Genomic DNA, 23474 nt, shown 5'->3' with positions numbered 1-23474 from the left:
AAATAAACACTGGGAAGGCTGGTCAGTGAGGTAATGGGAACAGTGTGAAGTACTGCAAAGGCAAATAGTGTTTTAATGGTTAAAAGGAGTGAACTTGACATAACCCCAGGAAAGATCCTGTTCTGCCCCTTAGGCCTGACAGATATCAGAGCGGAGCAGGCACCGGATGCAAGAGGAGTGGGGGGCACAGGGCCTCCTGGGAGATAAAGCTGCACGTCCGTGCCTTTAACCCTTCGGAATGCCCCCGCTGCCCGCTCTGGGCCGAGCACTTCCGGTCACACACGTCCTGTGCCAGAAAACAGCGCCAAGTCACACAGAAAAGGCTAGCAAAGTAAACAAACTGAAAACAACAACTGTGACAAGAAGAGAGGCAGAGAAAGAAACAGACAATCAAGGAGTGGAAGAGGCCAACAGAGGGAAAGCATGAGAGGAAAAAGGCTCAGCAGATACATGGTCCGGTTACTCTCATACGTGTGTAGATCTGTTTCCATCTAATAAACAGAACGGTTCCATGTGCCGCACCCTCCGTTGAACAATTGCTCCTGTATCATGGGTTAGAAGCCCTCAATGGAGTGGAACTACAATGGTGTCTGAGGCTGACAGGAGTTGTCCTCAGAAAGGTGGAGAGACAGGGTCTGCATACTCATACTGCACGATGCTTACGGCTAACAAATATTACAGCCGAGTGTGACTTCTCGTAAGCATCACAAGCCTCTAAGGCTGATAACGTTCATTATCAACACTATGCTGAAACGATGAAATACTTCCTACAACACTAAGCTCGGGCCTGCAGGGACCATCATCTGACCTTCCCGTAAACACACATTATATGTCCAATTACATCCAAGGCTATCGGATGATGCTGAATGCTGTACTTACCTGAAAACCTGGGTAACAATATCCATTCGCTCCGTCCACTAACACAACAGGTTTTCTGAAGAGCACGCTTGGTATTTTATAATGAAGACAGCGTGGTTTGTAGTTCTAGAGCTTTGGCCATAACTAGCAAGGGCTGATCATGGAGTCAAGCTGACCAGAACTTAAGATACGTTTCACAATATGTACTAGATACATATGCCATTGGACCTAAATCCAAGCAAGTGCCACATAGCAAAGATATAACTCATCCTACATTCACATAATTCGCCAATTTGTTACATTGTCTGCTATTTATTGTACACAAGCAGCGCATGCGCTTCACCCCGGCAACTTAAACGGTTACATTTACTGTACAAGACAATTCTGCTTCTCACAGACTGGTGTTTTCTTTTGCTAATTACGCGAAGACATCTGCTACCAAGGTGTGTTCAGTTGGCCAGGGCAGAACTAAATGTCAAAAACAGCGCTGAAAGGCAGGAAGCTGCTAGAAGTGGGGGGGTTCAAATGCTATTTAATGCGGTTTTAGCCAAAGGATGACTGTCCTCTTTCTACAAAACGGATCCATTGGGGAGTCAATTGTTTAAAGTCTTTCACTAACAAGAAACTGGATGTCAAAATCAGATGCTGATCATGGCAAACGAGAAGGAGCGGGGACAGTGCTCGGCGGCTTGATGCAAACATACAGCTGGGAGCCCAGGGCAGGATATAGCCCCTCGCGCTGTGGGTCTCGCACATAACAATTGCCCCCCCCCCTTCCATTGACATATGGATAGAGTCCTAAGCTCTGTTTATTTCAGCAGGATGGCAAAAATAACAGTTCATTTACTTTTTATTGCCTAAAATTCCAGGGTTTAATATAACTGTCAGTTTGAGTGGAGGCCAGCTGCTGTTTGATAGGTTGCAGAGTTTGTTAGGGGTCCCCTCTCGCTGAATGCTGGTATTAATTAAAGCCTGTTATGGGGAGCAGACCCCCTTTTTTTATGAAACTGGCCTTGGCTAGAAACACAATGCCTATTACTGAGTGACGTGAGATAATGCCAGATATCTGAACAATATGTACAAAGTGAACGCAAAAGCGAGAATTATTAGAGTTGCCGTGCAGTTTAATTGCCCTTCCGGCAAACACCTTATGGTTAAATACCGATAGGTAAAAAGCACACAGCAGCAGACCAGTTCATTATTGTGACTTCTTGGTTAAAAAAAAAAAAAAGAGAAAAAAGCCTGAAAACTTTGGTTTAGCACCCTTCCTCTTAATTGAAAAAAAAGTCACAGAAAATGAGAAAATATTGGGTGTCCTTTCTATTCTTCTTTAAGTAAAGTCTTTCTGCTATTATAAAAAGAACCTGAATGACTAGAACATCTGAAATCTTTTTTTGTTTTTTTGAAAGGTCATCCTAATAGCACTAGCCACAAAGTGACAATTAAGCAGAGGAGTTGATATTCAGAAAGTAATGATTTGCTGAAAGTGTAGTGCTTTCATGGAATGGTCACCACGCATATCTCGAAATTACTTGATATATATAACAAATTAGGGTGGAGTAAACAAAATGAAGCAGGACCTGCTGCATAAAATTAAAGTGAGCAATTACTCTTAAGTTTTTCCAGATGTATGATCAAATAATATTTGATGCACTGATATTCTCTACAGCCTCTGTGGGTTTGAGTATTGGTAACGGCATTACACATAAATCATAGCGTTGAATGGCTATTATCATTAGCCTCATAAGGAGGAGATGACGTTTGCAAACATTTGTAGTAAACTGATGGGAAGAGGACTCTCTCGGGCATAGATTGGAAAGCAGAGCGCTTCCATTTTTAAACATGTTTTTTTTTCATTACAACCTTGATATTGGTAGCACAAGCAAAAATGTTACTTACAATACAAAAACTTACATTAACATGTAAAATATCTTCCAAAATATACAGTATTTGCTCGATTATAAGACGACGTCTTTTTCAAAGCAAATGCTCTGAAAAATAACCAGCGTCCTATATTCGACGTCGTCTTCTAATCAAGACTAAGATCCAGATCCTCCGCAGCTGCAGGGGACCTGGATCCTCTTCTCCGGCAGCCGGTGGAGGCCTGTGCGATGACCTTCCGGTGCTCATTCACAGAAACCCTGGCGGAAGTGCCGGCAGCAGCGGAGGTTGTCTGCGCGCATCGCACAGACCTCCACAGGCTGCCCCCACTAGACACCATGGAATCAAACAGGGGGACAAGTCTAAGGATGCACTGGTAATTCGGGGGAAGGTAAAAGTGACATATAAGGGGGTTAAAAAGAATATCAGGGAGGCAGACTGGCATATGGAGGGTATAAGGCATTTCTGGGGGCAGAGTCGCATATAAGGGAGTATAAAGCATATCTGGGGGGCAGATGTGCATAACTGGGGGCAGGTTAGCAAATAAAAGGAAATTAAAGCAAAAAAAGCATTTTTCGCAATCATAGGTTTTATTACATATGAAAAAATAGTTTACATGTGAATATTTACTAGTAAAACTTCTCTGATAGTGTAGTCTTATATTCAGGCTTTTTCTTTTCTTCCTAAATTAATATTAAAATTTTGGGAGGTCATTTTATAATCAGGGTCGTTTTATAATCCAGCAAATACGGTAATTAGCACTAATGTTCATGACTGTCAGTACATGCAGATTGTTGTACACGATTAAGCTCATTTTCATCTTCAGTACTGGAAATCTTACATGACTAGTAACGTTACTATATTAGGGAAACCAGGCTGAAAGTCATGGGCGCTTCAGTCTTGCCCTCTAAGGCTTAGTTTTAGACTTTTGTATGCGGTCATTGCCATTATACACGTGTTTCAGGTACTTGTTGGTCCTATGTTGCCACCGGCCCTAGACTTTCTAGGTGCCTAAGTTTACTATGCTTGACTTGATCACTAATACAGGAGAGAACCTACGGCCAACCCCCACGGCTCCACCAGCTCGACACCCTGTCAACCATATAATTGGCTTGTTCTGCTTCTTACAATGCAAATCTGTTAATAAAAATGTACATTTGTAAGTAAAACACCATGTCTGAGCAGAAAAACAAAATACTAAATTGCTAAAAAATGTAACCACATTGGCTGTATCAGTGCACTATTTCATATATAAATGTATGCGCAGGCCAATGTATCCTTGTGTGTGTGTATATATATATATACACACACACACACACACACACACACACACACACACTATATAAATAGATATACACGCAGCTTCAAAATCTGGGAAACCCACACCAAATACCAGGCACGTGGCTTTACATATATATCAGCATTTCAGAAAAAATCCAGTATAAAAATAGCCCGCTAGACAAAGAAGCCGTTATTGCTAAGAATTAAAAGTTTTTTCCCTCAGATTGCATGACCTAGGACATCCCCACACACATAAATATACCGTCTTCCACCAACCGGGGATTTCCTTGTATTCCTCTTTTTGGCCTTAAGCATTTTTAAACTATCTACGAGGCATTTGTGTTTATAGGTGGTAAGACAAGGAGAGTGCCTGACGTGAAGAGATGTTGGGACAAATAAAAGAACTCGCTGGTGGGGACAGAACCAAAAAGATGGGTTAAGGGTACAAATTAAAGGGCGCTCTATAACCTAGTTTGTGCTGTAAAATTCCAGAAACACTCAGCCTCGGACAAACGTTTTCTTACATGTTTGGCCTTTAAAAAGGTTAGAGATCTTCTGTAGGAAGGAACTCCTTGTACACTAACCAGAATATGGTAAAGCATAAAAAAACAATGGGGTCTAGAAGTTCTAAAGCTCCAGTGGTTATGAAATGCTCGCCAACACAATACACACATTAATATTGTCAAGTATATTTAATCATTGTGCTCCTGGAACAGGGATAGGCGGCGTTTCATTGCCAGAGGTTGCCTATTGCGGATCTGGGAAGGACATTGCAAGCAGAATTTCAGACTGATCAAAGGCAGCTGTGGTGGCAGATGTTGCCTATCCCTGTCCCAGAAACAACTGGACTGGAGGCGTTAAACACTAAAGTATGTTCACAATAGCAACTGAGGCGTTGGAGAAATGTTTATTAATGAGGGGGAAAAGCATTGTAACATCATTCTAAAAATGAATCCACAGTTTGGGAGGACTGATCGTAATCTGAACCTACAGACACTCATGATAGGACAAAGTGATACAGAAAAATCACATTTAACAAGGAAACAGATTTCACACCTCTACCTGCAAAACCTTTTTACCAGTTAATTATTTCTTTAAACCTGGAAGAAATATTTTGTCTGTCTCCAAACTTGCTGAGCATCTTTGTTTTCCCGATCCAGACAAAATATCCATTATTGTTTTCTGGTTCATCAACATAGCCTTGGTTTCACTACCAACATTTACTCACATTACATGCCTAGGGCCGAGCTGTGCTCCCCTAGGTCAATTTTTTGGAATGTGTCCTATTGTTCATGAAACAGCTGAGGTTATATTTACTAACCTGTGAGTTCGGAGGAGAGTTGAATGGTTCAACTTACAGACTTTACTAAGTCTTATGAAGACCCGACCTTCAGTCGGCTCCTGACTATCCAAAGTTACAGCCAAAATAAAAAAATAAAAACTATACTTAATCAGCCAAATAGGCTTGGTTAATGCAGATAAATCGGGTCTAAACCCTATTTCAGGGCCTTCCAGCTGCTGCAGGACTACAACTCCCATAATGCTCTTTCAGCTCAATGGCTGGCAGCAGAGTATGGGGGATGTAGTCCTGCAGCAGCTGGAGGGCCTTGCCCTATTGTGTTTACTGCTGAAAAAATGTTAACAAAGTAATCATGGTTGATGCTGCCCCTATTAATGCCAAGCTTTTATATGGCAATGGAGTAAATGAGAAGCCATGTCTGTAGGAAGCGGGCACTATCCAGGCCGGGCTGGATGCTATGCATACAACAAAGAATACAAACAAATTATATAGGATATTTTTCCCTTCTGAAGACAAGTATGGTCTGCAGTTTTTCAATTTGATCACACATCTCGCAGTGGAATTCTACCGTGAATAGTGAAGTCAGTCCTTCTTCTGAAAAAATGATGATGTAAGAATATTTGTTGTGGCTTTTCTTAATATTGTCATTTTGTAAAAAAAAAACAAAAGAGGAGTCATAACTCAATTCCGATTACCTCAGCTTCCCCAAAAGCTTATTTCTGCAACTCTATTATGTATTTTTAGGTGATCCTTGAGTAATGCGTTTAGCTGGGAAAGAAGTCTCAGCAGCTGTGTTACACAGGGACCCATCTCTGTCAAGCCACTATCAGGGGAGCGGTGTTAAGTTTAGTCTGAAAGCATATATTAAAGCGGAACTGTCACGCTATAATTAAAAAGAAAAAAACAATATCAACAGGAAAAAAAACTGCATATGCTGCCTAACTAACCAACTCGTTAAGGCCGTTTTTACAGCAAATGTAGAAATAAATTACCTGTGCACTCTCCTTCCAGACTTTCTTAACATTTGACATATGTATATATACCTTACTAGACTATAGAGAGAATTCCAATTTCTTTGTAAATAAGAATAAAAATCATTAAAACAAAATATGGCCATTGCTGTGCCTTTGGACGTGGGAGTCATTCTTACGTACTGTGTGGGCAGACAGTTGTCCATCTATGATGCCCAAGAACAAGCAGTTGGCAATTATGAGCTAACATCTAATATACACACGCGATATTCCCTCATCTCATCATTCATGGTTTTCACACAATGATAAACCCTGTTGCATCTATATTCTCGGCTAATAACATCTCCCAAACCGTTTGCAACAAGCTGTCTCCCTCAGACTCATTATGTTTGTATAATATGCCAGTAAGAAATATGGATCCCACTGGCTTCTCCTAGACGCTGTAGCATATTTCAGTGATTCCTCTTATTGCTAATTTCCATGACATTTCTTGTGGCTTTAATAGCCTTGACCTAAAACATGCATCTTCTCTTACACGGGCTATAGACAATTAGTCACGCTCCATACACATGCCACAAATGCTTTCAAACATCAAGGGAAAACCTTAAGAAAAACTATTTGCTATTGTTTGTCATCTTCTCGTGATCCGTTATTTTCAGACACATTTTTAAGGACTCTAGCGCAATATTTTTCTTTAAAAATAAGATATGAAAAGAAACCTGAAAGCCTATAGCCATGGCTCCCAAAATTTAAAGGAGGAAGTCTCACGGAAATAAGATCATTTCCTCTTACAGCATTAAATACAGCGCTGTAGGTTGACAAAAAATAGTTTTTTTTTAACTTCCTTTACCTGCAGACTCGGAGGATGCCATTGCGGTCAGCCATGTAATATTTTGGGTCACTTTCACAACGCTGAGTTGATTCTTTATGGCAATGCTAATGAAATCTGTTCCCGCATAGACTTATGTTAAAGAGTCCTGTTGGGTGATTAAGACTGAGCCGCTATTGTTTATCACAGGCTGTATGATAAAGAGTCTGGGTGTTTGGTAGATTGGGATAACAGAAGTAGAACACTTACAAATGACTAATATGCAGCAACATCTGAACAACTTATGCAAAAACTGTTTTGAAAAAAATATATTTTTGAAAACATTTATAATGGTGGCGGTTTTAATGAAGACCGATTATGATTTGATATTATGGTTCATGGACACAATGAGATTGTGATTCCTAGAAGCAAATAAATACAATATTTCTCTGCTTCAATTTACTATCTCTATATGGCTGACTCAAAGCTTAACCTATAAAACAGCCATGCTGCTGCTATTAATTTAAAATAGGAATCAGATTTTTACGTAAAATGAATCACATTTCTCCATTTTTATAGCTGTATTTTCATCGCTGATAAAAAAAAAATCATCAAGTGAATTCCATAGCTTTACTGTTACTGCAAATAACCCTTGGCAGGGGTGAGCCAGTGTTCTATGCCATAAATCTCCAGATCTCCACGGAGTTGTCTGCATTGTCAAGCAAAAACGTGTCCCCTACTTGACATCATTCATTTAGCATTTTTTTGTAATAGTTTTATAAAAATAAAAATTCCTTGAAGAAAACCCCCCAAACAAAACAGCATGTCATGTGTAGTCACAGAGATGAGGTCACTGCCTCCGATTTAAGGAACACACGTCATGGCACAAAACGTCTCTCACGTATGAACAAATTATATAATGAACACGTCTAGTTTTGACCCAAACGGGATGCAGAATTCCATACCTGTCAAACCAAGCTGGCACCGTTTAATTTAGGAAACTTTTTGTTTGACCTAGAAAAGATTGGTGTGAAACGGCTCATTTTACGGCAAATACACTTTAGTCTGTCTAGAAGACTTGCGTGCCGGGGCATGGATGGGCCACAGCAGGGCTCAGTCCTGAAATCTACTGCCACAGGAGAATGCAACGGGGAGGTTTATCATTGCTCCTTCTCCCCTAATATGAAGCAAACTTATAAAGCACTCATATTTATAAAATAAGACGTTAAGGACATCGGGGCTTATTGAAACTAATTTGAATTGACTTGGAGCCATAGTGATCGCTCCAAGTAGAGTTCTATTGATTGTAATTGCTGTCCCACCTAAGGAAACATGTCTAGTCGATTGAAAAGAAAGGGGGATCACACTGTACACGTACAGAAATTAATTTTGCCTGTGCTCCTTATACCAGCTAAAAACTGCAGGTAAGAGGAAGACGTAAAGAGCAAACCAATCAAGAAAAAAAACAAATCTTTAAATTTAGGACTAAAATTTTTCTTTGGAACACTTTTTTCTTAAAAGCTGTTTAAAGGGTTAAACCCACTTATAATCCATTGGCTAATTTTTGCGTTTTGACTGAATAATAGCCTTGTCATGTACTGACGTGATGTCTGGAAGTACTCACTCTACTGTATACTGTAATGTGCACAGTCCTGTATATCACTTCTGTTGTGTTTCAGTGTATTTTTTTGTGTGTTTTAGCTGTAAAGCTCTAGTGAGAGAGAAATGCTCAACAGTAAGTTATTAAATAAATATTAACTTGATTTCAGTTTTTATATTACAAATGAAAAACACCTCATTTCCTTAACCCATTGCCAAGTATTCCCCTTGGCAGTTCTTCCACCTAACCAGTGCCTTGGACATAATATCCTGTCTCATCACCAAGAACAAGCCTCTTTCAACTTACACCTTAGCTTGGGAATGCCCTAGCCTGCGCCATCATACACAAGTCAAATTATGACGCGCTAGTTCCTGGAAACAGTCCCATTCTACACGTTGCTAGCGGTTTGCCTTTCTTGGTGCCAGTATAGCTTTAAAACGTACATGACCCAAATTAATAAAGTAATATTGGCAGCTGCTGATACTGAAATTCTCTCGTGGACAAAATATGGACTGCATGGCTCGTAAGGGCTGAGGCTTCAGCTGCCCAGACCGGACATAAAACAAAGAACTTTAATGAAGTTCACAAAGTTCTGTTATGAGAAGGGCGTCTTATTCTCTCTTTGACACCAGCAGAAAAAAACAAAAACCCCAAAAACGTAGAGTGCATAATATCACGTATATTCAGAGAACAGAAATGCCAATGTAACACAGCAATTGGAATTTTGAGTTGAAGTAGTGGCAAAGCTCCCGGTCCTTCACAATAGCACCAGTGACCTTACTAAATATAGTCCATCCCCTGTGGGCACTGCAAAGATAATGAAGCTTTGGAAAAAATTCCTTCTAAACCCCCGGTACCCTGGAAATGTTTTGTTCTACAGAAGCAGCCTTTCCTTCCACAACCAAGCCCTTCCTTCATAATCCCCTCAGTGTGACATCACCAGCTGCGGTTACCATGGGGAAGGATGTCACAAACACGAGGTCAACATATGAACATCTGAGGGTGAGGGCAATTTCCAAGGGCAGGGGCCTTACATCTCATGGTTTAATCTTGGTACCCTTAACGGAATGTCGAAGCTGCAAACATCCTACAATCACAATATGCATCTTAAGTAGGGTTAGCCACATGTCACGATATTTAACCCATCTCCACCACAGTCACGTAACGCGTTGCAAAAAAGGGGTTAACTGCAGAAATGGGTCATTTAACTCCTAATAACCAATAACATTTTTAATTAAGGGCGGGGTAGCAGCTGTAGTTCTGTAAACCATCAAAGAACCTGACAATGCAACCACCGGTTAACCCCACATGTGCACGTAAACCATCTCTGGGAATATTCTTTTCACAGCAGTGGAAAGATATAACTGAGTTTGACCTTGTCTAAAAACAATTTCTATCCGCTTCCAATAATCTTAACAAATGGTTTTGATTATGTATGCAAGGCCAAAGGTGGCGTTGTCATTGACTATTCACAATGATGTATAGTAAGTCTGAAGAAGAATAGGAGATAACCCCTCCACCCCCTTGTGTGACCTAAACTCACCCACTGTCCCCCAGTAACCTCCCGATTTTAGATCCCCCAAATAGTTGCCCTCTTACCCCAGCTTAACATAGGATTTGGGGAGGGGGAGGTACAGGAAAGGAAGTAATATCTGGAAGTAAAAACAAACAGGAGCTGGAGATCTCCGTACAGCAAGAGGCGCAGGGAGGCTCAGCCTACAAGATGTATGGCATGGCAGGATGGAGCCCCAGGCTGACTGGTGCAACGCTGGCCCCGCAGCCCTGCCTGTGTTTCCCATTATGTAACCCTGGTCATGGGCAGGCAGCCAGACTCCAAATGAAAAAGAAACTCTGGCTTGGCATGGCTTCTATTTTCCTATCCTCACTCAGGGTCAGCACGGTGTCACACAGCTGTAGAGAAAGCTCCAGGGACTGGAGCTGGGAAATGCTCCAAAGCCAGAGACCGGGGTTCAAGTGCCAGCTGAGAGCAATAAACCAAGCGCCGCAGCTGCAGAGAGTTGATGGTTCTCAAAAGTCCCCCGACTATTCCGGTTTGTGAGAGCAACGGATGAAGGAATAAGAGAACACAGCGTCACGGCATAAGGCGGGTGGGTTGCTGGCAGCCCTCCTGCTCTTCGAGCTGTATGTCAGGACTTACATATTTCCTTTGTTTTGTCTTTTAGTGTTAAACATACCATAAGCAAAAAAAAAAAAAAAAAAAAAAAAAAAGTTATATCCGAGTACTATTTTTTATAAACCAAAAGAATTCCTGACCAAACCTTTTCCTTTTAATTGTATTTTTTTAATTAAACAGTTTCCACTTAATTTAATGAACACACTTTCTAGCTTGCCTGTCAGGGTACAAAAAAAATTCTAACCCAACACCCATAGGAAATCAGCCCCAAAACTCTAGGAAACCACACATCTAACACTCCATCGGGAGACGTGCCAAAGGAAAATAAAAAAATCTGGTTCTGTCCATCTCCGTCTATACGAACGGACTGTAGCATTAAAAAGAAAAAAAAAAAAGTATTCTTTTATTTCCTTAAATTTCCTTCAACGCTGGTCCCAGGGCACATTTTTCTTTATTACAATGAACTGTGAGGTCAGCTCCAAAAGTTCTGCCGAGCCAGTATCACTTGTCAGTGCTGTAAAGAAAAACTAGATGCTCCCTTGAAGGAGGAGGAGGAGGTGATGAAGTAAATTAAAGGAGGAGGAGGGGAATCTGGGATCAAATCAGAGAAAGATTTTTGGATGGGTTTTTACCACAAGGAGCAATATGTGTTTTTTTGGGACTGGTGTAAAGAAAAACAATCCAGCATATTGCAATGCAATTCTAATCACCTGTATGGTTGAAAGAAAGATTACCAAAGCTCTCCGGTATTAACATCTGCTGAGAAGAATGACTTCCAAACATAATTATAAGCAGAGAACCTAATTGGGACATACCATTACCATAATCTAGAACACATGTAAGAAACACAATGTGTGCAGGTAACTGCGTCCACCCTTCAGAAATGACGGCACTGTCAATATGTAAATCACATACAGAATAAATAAGTGTGAGGCATTTCTAATAGCTATAACCTTCACGAAAACAGACTGAAACAAAAAAATGACCGATCCACTGTCCTACCTCATAGGCTAAAAAAAAATAAAAAAAAAATCAAAGTTTTCTTTGTTCACAAGGATCATTGTTACACACAAAGGTCCACCAGAAGCAGAAGTCAGTGTGGTCCCAGAATACTTTAAACATGGGGTCCAGACTGCATGATCCTATTCTATGTGTGAACTCCAACACCAGGGCTTTAATTCTCATATGGCAAGGGGCATCTGCAGGACCTCTACCCTTGCCCCAGGTGCCAAGAACCCTAGTTATCATTAAGTCCTACAACATCGCATTTTCTGTTTCATGTAACAAATCCTAATCTTAAAAGCTCTAGTATTTATCACTGCAGAAGTTGTTGGTTCTACAGTGGATATAAAAAGTCTACACACACCTGTTAAAATGCTAGGTTCTTGTGATGTTAAAGAATGAGACAAAGATAAATCATGTCAGAACTTTTTCCACCTTTAATGTGACCTATAACATGAACAATTCAATTGCAAAACAGGCTGAAATCTTTGGGGGGGGGGCTCACAATAACCTGGTTGCATAAGTGTGTACATCCTTAAACTAATAGTTTATTGAAACACCTTTTCATTTTATTACAGCAATAAGTCTTTTTGGGTAGGAGTCTATTAGCATCTTGACGCGGCAATATAGGCCCACTCTTCTTTGCAAAAGCGCTCCTAATCTGTCAGATTGCGAGGACATCTCCTGTCCAGCCCTCTTCAGATCACCTCACAGATGTTCAATTGGATTCAGGTCTGGGCTCTGGTTGGGCCATTCCAAAAAGTTAATCTTCTTCGGGCCAAGCTTTTGTGGATTTGGATGTGTGCTTTGGGTCGTTGTCGTACAGAAAGGTGAACCTCCTCTTCATCTTTAGCTTCCTAACGGATGCCTGAAGGTTTTGTGCCAAAATTGCCTGGTATTTGGAACTGTTCATAATCCCCTCCACCCTAAGGCCCCGGTTCCTGCTGAAGAAAAACAGCCGAAAGCATGATGCTGCCACCACCATGCTTCACTGTGGGTATGGCGTTCTTTGGGGGACGTACAGTGTTGTTTTTGTGCCAAACATACCTTTTGGAATTATGGCCAAAAAGTTCAACCTCGTTTTCATCAGACCATAGCACATTATGGTCTGATGATGTTTTTGTAAAGTTAAGCTGAGCTTGGATGTTTTTTCTTTGTAAGAAAAGGCTTCCATCTTGCCACCCTACCCCATGGCCCAATCATATTAAGAATACGGGAGATTGTTGTCACTTGCCAGAAATTCCTGCAGTTCCTTTAATGTTGCAGTAGCCCTCTTGTAAGCCTCCCTGACCAGTGTTCTTCTCGTCTTTTCATCAATTTTGGAAGAACGCCCAGTTCTTGGTGCCATATTGTCTTCACTTGATGATGACTGTCTTCACTGTTTTCCATGGTATATCTAATGCTTTGGAAATTATTCTGTACCCTTCTCCTGACTGATATAATTCAACAATGAGATCCCTCTGATACTTTGGAAGCTCTCTGCAGACCATGGCTTTTGCTCTGAGATGCAACTAAGCAAATGTCAGGTAAATTCTACCTGAACTGTATTTGTGATTAATCAGTCACTTTAAATGATGACAGGTGTGTAATGACTTCTATTTAACATGAGTTTGAATGTGATTGATTAACTCTGAACACAGCCCCAGGTATAAGAGGGTGTGCACACTTATGCAGCCAGGTTATTGTGAGGTACCCCCCCTCCCCAAGATTTCAGCTTATTTTGCAATTGAATTGTTCACGTTACAGGTCGCATAAAAGGTGGAAAAAGTTCTCACATGATTTATCTTTGTCTCATTCTTTAAAATCACATTTTAACAGGGGTGTGTAGACTTTTTATATCAACTGTATATTAACAAACTACTGATTGAGCAGTTCTCTCCAATGTCACACAGCAGGACAATAACCTTCGTTACAGTATAGCCTTTATGCCAATACATTATATTAGACAGATGAGAGCAGGGTGTCAGTGAAGATATGAAGCCTTTAACAAACTGAAGGGCTATCCAGTCCACCGACAGTAAGTTTCTCCAGTGAAAGCTACCAAGTACGTACATGTTAAGAGAATAAATGCCTTGAAGTTGGTTGAAAGAGCTGTCCTGTACATCAGAAACCATCTACTTGCGCATGGACCCTACATACCCTCCCCATGAAAGCTTGATGCAGCCAACCCTGAAACGTTCCGAGGTATGTCTATGACAGATCCTTCAGCAAGAGAATGTCAGAATTGGCCTTCATGATATAGATTGAAGCTGGGTTATAAAAACAGCAATTATCTGTTAAGTCAGAAATAAACTCTCCATATAATGCAAAAAATAATGATGTCGGCCCTGCATTAGACAGAGCATTCAGTGAAATCACTGTAGCTCATCTAAATCTCACACTTTAATGTGAAAAAGTGTTTGTGTGTGTGTGTACATATACATACATACACACAAATAAACACATACATACACACATACATATATATACACATACACAAATACATATATATACACACACATATAAACACAAATACACACACAGTACCGTGCAAGCGTTTTAGGCAGATGTGATAGAACGCTGTAAAATAAGTGCTTCCAAAAATAGACAAAAACAAAATATGAGCCAAGAACAATGGCGTAACTACAGTTACCTGTAGTTACCCTGTGACCACTTGCTCCTGTCACCCCATAACTGTTCAAAATGGTTTAGAAAGGGCCCCTCCGACCTGGACCGCACTGGCATGTATGTATGTTTGTATATATGTCTATGTAGGGGGGGTGTGCGTGGGCGAGCAAGCATGTCCGTGTAGGATTGTGTGCGAGCGAGCAAGCATGTCTGTGTAGGGATGTGTGTGCGCGCGAGAGAGAGAGTATGTCTGTGTAGGTGGGGTGAGATAGGGTGTGTATTAGAATGAATGTGTGTGTGTGTGTAATTTGTGTGTGTTTACATATGTGTGCCTGAGTGTATGAAGATGGGGGGCAAGGGGCAAATAAGGCACAGACAAGCAGTTTGAAAGCAAAGATAGCACAGGTAAGCTGTTTCGGGGCACAAGCTGAGGCAAAGACGACACTCATAAGCTGTTTAGTGCAAAGGTGGCACTATGGGACACGCTGGTTGGTAAAGTTGGAGGGCCCTGGGGCAATTTTCGCACCGGGGGCCTGTGGTTTATAGTTACACCCTTGTCTAAGAGAACAAAAATCGAAATCAAATCAATATTTGATGTGACCATCCTTTAAAACAGCATCCATTCTTCTAGGTACACTTGCACACACAACTCGGCAGGTAGAGTATTCCAAACATCTTGCAGAACTAATAACAGTTCTTTTGTGGATTTAGGCAGCCTCAGTTACTTCTCTGTCTTCATCTAATCCCAGACAGACTCAACGATGTTGGGATCAGGGTTATATGAGGGCCATACCATCACTTCCTTGTTTTTCTTTATGCTGAAGGCAGTCCTTAATGACTTTGGCTATATGTTTGGGATCAGTGTCATGCTGCAGAATAAATTTAAGACCAGATGCCATTTCTGATTCCATTCCATCATGGATAAGCATCTACCCGTACATTTCAGCACTGACACCATTCATTCTGACCAAATACCCAATTCCATTTGCAGAAATGCAGCCCAAAACCTGCAAGGGGCCTCCACCATGCTTCCCTGTTACCTGAAAACACTCATTCTTGTAGTGCTTTCCCACCTGTGGCCGAACAAACTGTCTGCTACAGCAAAATATTTAAAATTTCGACTCATCGGTCAAGCGCATCTCTATTTTCCTGTACCTCAGTTCCTGTGTTTTGTCAGGAACCACTTTTTCGCTGCCTGAACCATGGCTTTTTTTTTTTTTTTTTTATACCTGTGGCATTTAAATCTGCTACCACTATTGGCCACCCTCCACCCTCTGGAGCAGTCAGAACTCATTACTAGGATCAGGTGTGCCTTGTTACCTGGGTTGAGCCCTACTCAATACATCCAGCTGGGCCTTGTTGCCTGGATTACCCTGCTTTTATGAACCTGCCCTGCCCTTCAGTCAGGGCCTTTGTATTGAAGTCTATGGACCTTTCTGCTGTGGCTCTGCACCTGTACCGTTCCTGGTTCCCTGCTTTGTGTCCTTCCAAGCGGATTCCCTGCTTTGTGTCCTTCCAAGCGGATTCCCTGCTTTGTGTCCTTCCAAGCGGATTCCCTGCTTTGTGTCCTTCCAAGCGGATTCCCTGCTTTGTGTCCTTCCAAGCGGGCTCTCTGCCCTTCGTGCCCTTCCAAGCGGGCTCTCTGCCCTTCGTGCCCTTCCAAGCGGGCTCTCTGCCCTTCGTGCCCTTCCAAGCGGGCTCTCTGCCCTTCGTGCCCTTCCAAGCAGGCTCTCTGCCCTTTGTGCCCTTCCAAGGGGGCTCTCTGCCCTTCCAAGGGGGCTCTCTGCCCTTCGTGCCCTTCCAAGGGGGCTCTCTGCCCTTCGTGCCCTTCCAAGGGGGCTCTCTGCCCTTCGTGCCCTTCCAAGGGGACTCTCTGCCCTTCGTGCCCTTCCAAGCAGGCTCTCTGCCCTTCGTGCCCTTCCAAGCGGGCTCTCTGCCCTTCGTGCTCTTCCAAGAGGGCTCTCTGCCCTTCGTGCCCTTACAAGCGGGCTCCCTGCCAAAAGACTTATTACCGGTATTTTTTTTTGCCATACGTCCGGTTTCTTGCTTAGACTGTATTACCCTTCTTTGCTGGTCCTGTTATATACATAAAATACACTGCATTACCTGGATTTCTGCTTGTGGTATCTTTGTTTGCATAATCATGCAGCGTGGGTTACAGACTGAACCCCAAGTATCCCCTGCACACGGGCTCCTACCCGACCTGATCACCCGAGTCCTGACATGTTTTCATGAATATCTGAGTCTCTTTGCCATGTCAGAAATATGGATCTTTTGGGCACAAGTCTTCCATGAAGACCACTTCTGACCAGACATCCCTGGACAGTAGATGGGTGTAGCAGAGTTGCACTGTTTTTCTGGCAATGGTGAGCTGATGACACCCTGTGTCTTGTTGCTGTGCTCAGTCTTGCCATGGTGTATGACCGTTGATATTTAACTTCAGCAACCTCCCCTTGTTAGTGAGTTTGGCTGTTCCTCACCCAATTTTATTTCTCCTACGTAGCCTTTTCTGTTAATTAGCATGTTTCAACCTACATATTAAGTTGAATGATCAGTAAACCTGGTATAATTGTATATATGTGTATATATATATATATCTATATCTATATATATATCTATATCTATATAGATATAGATATAGATATATATACACACACACACAACTTTTGCGTGGACTCCAGTTTTCATGCAGTAAAATGCACCGAACCATGAATTATTTCGCTAGAACGGGAGATCTATCGAGTATATGCACGATATGCTCCCTGCTTTCAGAATCGGCAGCTGGGAAAGACTTAAGTGAGAGAAAGTTTCAACATCAGTAACTAAAGAAGATCTGCATCAATTTTCATGCAGTAAAATCCACTGTAGTACATGAGAAATGGACTCTAGTATGCATTTAACAAAGATAGGGCTAGGGTGCACCCTTAACAACACTTACTCTTTGCAGTCATTTATGAGATTTGGTGGGGGGTTCCATGTATCTGGGTGCCCCAGCATCCAGTCTGACCACACCTTGACACTAGGCAGGAGTTCTTTAATATCAGGGGAGAAGGAAGAAACTTTCAAGTCCTCTTCATCTTCGCTAGTGGATCCTGATATAAGAGATAAAATATTCAGTAACGCAACAATAAATGATATTCTCAGTCCTATCATACCGCAGGAGCTGAAAATATTTCAGCAGACGTCTCACCTTTTCCTCCTCTGTTACATTGCTCTTTTCTCATTATTTTTAGCAACTGGATGCATCTGGCCACCAGCAGGGAGAACATGGATAGGCCCAGTGACGTAGCCTGGTCTTGTACCCCCGAGCGTGAGTCTTCAGCATGTCCGTCTGTAGAGAGAGAGACGCATTACTATGCGGAAGGGTGGAAATAATTTTAAAGACCTGCCAGTTAAAAATGCCAAAGCAGACAACTACTTTGTTTATATTGCCTTTACTAAAGAGTATTGTAGTTTTATGAAAAGATCCCGAATATCACACACAAACCCACATAGTCTGTTCACACCTTTGATTACCCCTAACAGGCCGGACTGGCCATCGGGCAAACCGGGCGTTTGCCCGGTGGGCCAGGCCGCGGCAGGGCCGGATTGACTTAGGGGCTGATGGAGCTGCAGCTCCAGGCCCCTACCTTAAAATAGGCCCAGTCAGGACCGAACTGACTGGGCCTATGCGGCCTCTACAGCCGCATTAACGCAGGGCATAAGGGGCACCTGCCCCTTAAGCCTGCCGCAACTGCGACTGGGTCCGCCACTCTAAGGGGCCGGGAAGCCCCCACCAGGGCCAGCCTTACGGGTGCGCGGCCGCACAGGGTTTAAATTAAAACATCTGGGTATTTTTTTTACTTTATTTAACATCCTCCATGTTAAATAAAGTTTTTGTTAACTTTATTTAACATGGAGGATGTTAAATAAAGTAAAAAAAAAACCACCGATGTTTTAATGTAAGCCCTGTGCGGCCGCAGACCCCGAAGGCCGGCCCTGGTGGGGGCTTCCCGGCCCCTTAGAGTGGCGGACCCGGTTGCTGTTGCGACGGGCTTAAGGGGCAGGTGCCCCTTATGCCCTGCGTTAATGCGGCCGTAGAGGCCTGTCGCGGGCCCGGCCGCAGTTGCTGCTTGCTCCGGCAACAAGGTAAGTAGGGTGGAGTGAGGGGGGTTGCAGTGAGAAGGGGCAGAGGGGAGTTAGATAGTGAGAAATGGGGAGAGGGGATAGATAGTGAGAGGGGGTACATAGTGAGAAGGGGCAGATAAGATGGGGAGAGGGGGTAGTGTGAATGCTTATGAGAATGAATGGATGAATAAATGTGTGGATGAATTGTGTGAATGCGTATGACAATTAATGAATTCATGTGTGGATGAATTGCTTGAATGATTTGTGAGACTGCATTAATGAATGTGTTAATGATTTGTGTGAATGAGTAAATGCAAATATGGTACGTGTAGGGTGGGCTTTAACAATAAATAAATAAAAATGGGCTGCTCGGGCTTAAATGCCCGGGCCTATTTTTTGTCCCAGTCCGGGCCTGACCCCTAATAAACAATAATCCTATACCTGTGACAAGGGATCTCCTAAAATAGGATCTAGTAAAATTCACAAGTCTATTGTGAGAACGTGACCATATCTTCTCACAAGAAGCAGCAGCAATTTGAAGTCCATTTTGCGTGGACACCAATGCACTTTACCGCAAATTGACACATGCATTTTTTTTTAGTTACTGGAAATAGAAAATAAAAGTTCTGTGGGGGCCAGAGGCGGAGATGTAATCGAAGTTTTACTTTACTCCAAGGGTGTTAGATACATGGAAAAACCTTCCAGCATAAGTAATGGAGGCTAATACAACGGGAGAATTTATATTCTGTGATAGGCATAAGGCTAACGACCAAGGATTTAAGGTTGAGTCTGTACATTAGGAAAACTAGGCAGACTAGATGGGTTGAATGGTTCTTATCTGCCGCTATAAGGTCTATATATTATTGCAGTCAGTAAGTAAGGGGAAGCCTATGAAGCGATATGTTTTACCTTTCCATGTTCCATAACTGCCATGAATGTGTTAATTAACCATTACTAGCTGGTTCCTATGCGACATGTTTCTAACCCTCACCTGCATTTCTACCTCCTGTCCCTTTATATTCCACGTGTACATTGAAAAACAGAGAAGGCTGGTATACAAATAGCGAAGTATCCGGACTGCATATCAATTCTCTCATATCACTGAATTACAAATGATGCGTGGAAATTCTGTTCTGTACATTGTATGCAGTAAAAGAGAGAGTCGGCAGTACAGCTGGATTAATTTGCGGAGAAAGAAGCGTTTCTGCAACTCCCTTTCTATGCAAATTCGTCTGCATTATACTGGCTTCTCTGAGTACTTCTGCGGAAGTGCGAAGCCATGGCGTGCACCACGGAAACAGCCTCTCCCCAGTTCCTCCAATCAGGGTAGAGAGAGCATGGAGGCTCCACTCTTTTAGAAAGAGCTTGAGGAGGCCTAGTTAACAGAGCCGATACCAGGGGAAAGAGGATGAAGACAAAAGTGAAGCACAGCGGCGGGAAAGGAGACAGGGAATAGGTCGGTAGAGAAGTTAGGGGGAGACACAGAGTGAAACCGCGTGAGAGAGCGAGAGTGAAACGCTGCGAGAGAGCGAAAAACTCTATAAAAATAAAAAATAAATTTAAAAAATGGGCAGATGAGATAGATTGAATGTGATTCTAGTGAAATTTCTACCACATGTTCAGAAGAACTGCCAACTGAAGTCACAGAAGCAGCCACCAATCGCATTAAAACATTAGTGCTCATCGTCACCAGTTCTGCAGATGCATCCATATCGCAGTATGCTCCCTGCTTGCAGTAGAGAGAACTGGGGCATGAGTCAAAGACACAAGTCTCATTTTCAAACTCCACAGTGTGGCACAAGTATTGCCACTATTTTAGTCAATAATTTGTGCTATCCCCTGTGCCAAGATAACAGCACTAAGTCTTCTCCTCATGCCCGGTGAGGTTGGAGAATACATGGCAAGTGATCCAAGACAATTCCTCCATAGAGAGTCTCTCCAAACCCTTCAAAATTCGAGGTCGACACTGGTGGACTCTGCTCTTGATCTCACCCCACACAATTTATATGGGTTCAGGTCAGGGGACTGGGATGGCCATGGTATTACTTTAATTTTCTGGTCAGATTATATTTGATATAGACACACGTCCTCTTCAAGGTTGATTCATAACATTTCCAGTTGACTGGACCTTCTTAATTATTGCCTTGATAGTGGAAATGGGCATTTTCAACGCTTCTGCTATTTTCTTATAGCCACTTCCCATTTTGTGAAGCTCAACAACCTATTGCCGCACATCACAGCCATATTTGTTGTTCTTACCCATTGTGATGAATGACTAAGGGAATTTGTGTGTTACCTAATATTCATACCGCTGTGAAAACAGCAGGTCATAGCTGAATCTTCTGTTTCTAGTCACCCAGGTGTAACTAAAATGCAAAATATCACTGGGAATATACTTCAAATATATTTTTCTCATATGAATTCATAGGGGTGCCAATAATTGTGCCACACATGCAGTATATTTCACTTTTTGTTTGAATTTGGATTTGCAATTGTTTGATATTTCACGAGAGCAGAGTATTCTCGTGTATTTTAATTTTTTTTTAAGAAAAGATCAAGGGTCAAACAAGTCAATTTTTCACGGTCAAACCAGGAACTACATTTTGTTATATTATGTAAATTCTAACATCATCCATCCTACCGGAATCTTTGGCCCTGTGAAAAGACATTTATTTATGAAGCAACGTAAGAAAGAGATGGGGAGAAAATGCTTCATATTGCTTGCTTCAAAAGTTGAGGTAAACCAATGTCTCTGTGAAATAACTAGAACGACACACTCTCTTAACTGGTTGCGAGCCCAGAAAAAGTGAAAAACACGTAACCCTGTGCTGGCTAACAGACTAGCATCTTTATCACTGTATAATAGTTTGTCATTTAGTTTAAAAATGCAATAGTACATTTAAAAATTGTAAGCAATTCCATAACTGTTTATAGTGCGCAATCCCTGGGTTTATATAAAGGTAACACTCTGTGAGGACCTCGTAACTCTACCAAGATCCGCAGACTACGGGCAATTCACATAACTGTTTGGACTGGTCAGATCGCTACAGGTTATAAATCTACCTGGAGCAGGAGGTTATAAATTACCAATGTTTCTCACTGCTCTGAGACACATTCTCGTGTTTCTCAGAGAACATTACACTCATGGAAAACATAAACCAACTGTCGTCAAAGTTGTCTGAAAGCAGGAAGCGGGCGGTGAGGAGAAAGCTGCCATGTGTCCCGGATGCTTTGTATTTCTAATTAGTGCTATACATCTTTCAGCAGAGAGGGCCCTTTCTCTGGGAAACACAACACACAGCCCTTGTTATTGTAACTGTCAGAGAGCGCTTGCCTAGATAATCTCCAGGAAAAGGGATAAACATGTCCCCTTGCCAGTGAGTCTGCTAAAGGTACAAGCAGAGTTGCTCTCAGTCACAATACAGCAGAGGAAATGACACACCAGACAATGGGAGGAAGAGCGAGAGCAACACACTGGCTGGTTCAAAAGAGATTGCAGTTCTGGTTGTGAGCTGATGGGGGAGCTGCAGGGAGAATGAACGGTACAAGCAAAGGCTTCTGGTACTGTACGTGATGGTATAAGGAAGCCAGGTAAAGCATCATCACGTTTGTGCGAGGGGGCAACTGAGATGCCACAGGGGGTTAAAAAAATCAGGTAAAGGATACATGATGCCCTACAGTACTTTTGGATATTAAACAAAACAAGCAGGCAACAGTAGCGTATGATAATAATGCAAAATTTCACAAAAAGTCCTGGAATGAGCATTATACTGAGGGTAGTTAACATGCAGAATTCACTACCAGCTGAATTTGCACTTCACAAAACAGACAGATACCTAACAAGAATGTATATTGAATGGAATAACACATAGGTAATATGTGAATCGGGCTGCCGATGGAGCTGAGAACTTTTTTGTGAAAATGGCCGTGCAACCAGATCAATCATATGTGTAATTATTATCATTATTATTATTTTTTTTTTTTTTTTTTTTAAAAGATAAAGCTTCACATTACATTTCTATTGTGTTAAGCAAACAAACCTAATAAAATCGGTTTTATTATTTTGCCTGAAGATTTAATCACAAAAAACAAGCCCAGAAGCATCTTCAGTTTTTATGGCAGCGTTATCATGGTAATACTTAACATTGTGTACAGATATACAATTTCATTTGCAACAAATTAATACAAGTAAAACCTTACAGTTCAGCTATATAACCACTCACACTGGCTTGGACAGCCCTGCTATTAATTTCAACCTAGCGTGCAACATGATCTGTACATGTGAAAGGGAAGGGATATTCAACAGCATATATTAGGTGGTCTAAAATTCACAAGGGATAGTAAAACATGTAGCTTTCCAGCTGTTGCTGGACTACAACTCTCATGGGCCTTAGCTGCCATTTTTGGCAAGGTCTAGGCTTGATGAGGATTCTGGGAGTTGTATAGCTAGCTATTCCCATGATCCACTGTTTATAAGTAGCTGTGTTTGAGACGGTGGGTGCTTTGCTAGGAGGGAAGCGTGGCCAGACTGTGGGAGTCCTTCAGGGATTTGTGTTAAAGTGTTAAGCTTGGAGGAGTAAAGTGTACGATGAGAGCAGTACAGACTTGCTACAACAAACCTACAGGAGGTATAACAAAACACTATGTGCATCAGGCCAATGGCAATTAAATATGTGACAGGTCATGTGACTTCCTGACAGTCAATGATCTCTCACAGAACTCATGGTATATCGTACACCTAAGGGCACCTGCAAGCTATTAGATAGCCTTTGCCTTTCAGACACACAAAGAGCTTTGTGCATGAATCAGCCCGTACCTAGATAAATTCTATGGTGGAAAATCCCACCAGGATCCAAAGGAAGTGGGCAGCAAGCACCCGTCTGTCTGACATGAGGAGCAGACAGCCTTTCTATACCAACAGCTGG

At 42.0% G+C, this 23474-nt stretch overlaps 1 protein-coding gene across 1 annotated transcript in view; it reads right to left on the bottom strand.

Annotated features, from left to right (window-relative positions):
• SMG6 (SMG6 nonsense mediated mRNA decay factor) overlaps positions 1–23474 on the bottom strand; it is a 94669-nt gene that overhangs the window by 31924 nt on the left and 39271 nt on the right. Inside the window, exons 11-12 of the mRNA XM_053457091.1 lie at positions 17633–17773; positions 17381–17534 (exon numbers count right to left, since the gene is read on the bottom strand). Coding sequence (XP_053313066.1) covers positions 17381–17534; positions 17633–17773 — 295 coding nt within the window. The remainder of the gene's footprint in view (positions 1–17380; positions 17535–17632; positions 17774–23474) is intronic.

This window comes from Spea bombifrons, chromosome 2 (assembly GCF_027358695.1).
Source record: "Spea bombifrons isolate aSpeBom1 chromosome 2, aSpeBom1.2.pri, whole genome shotgun sequence".
Taxonomy (NCBI): Eukaryota; Metazoa; Chordata; class Amphibia; order Anura; family Pelobatidae; genus Spea; species Spea bombifrons.
This window is presented reverse-complemented; position numbering and strand designations above follow the sequence as displayed.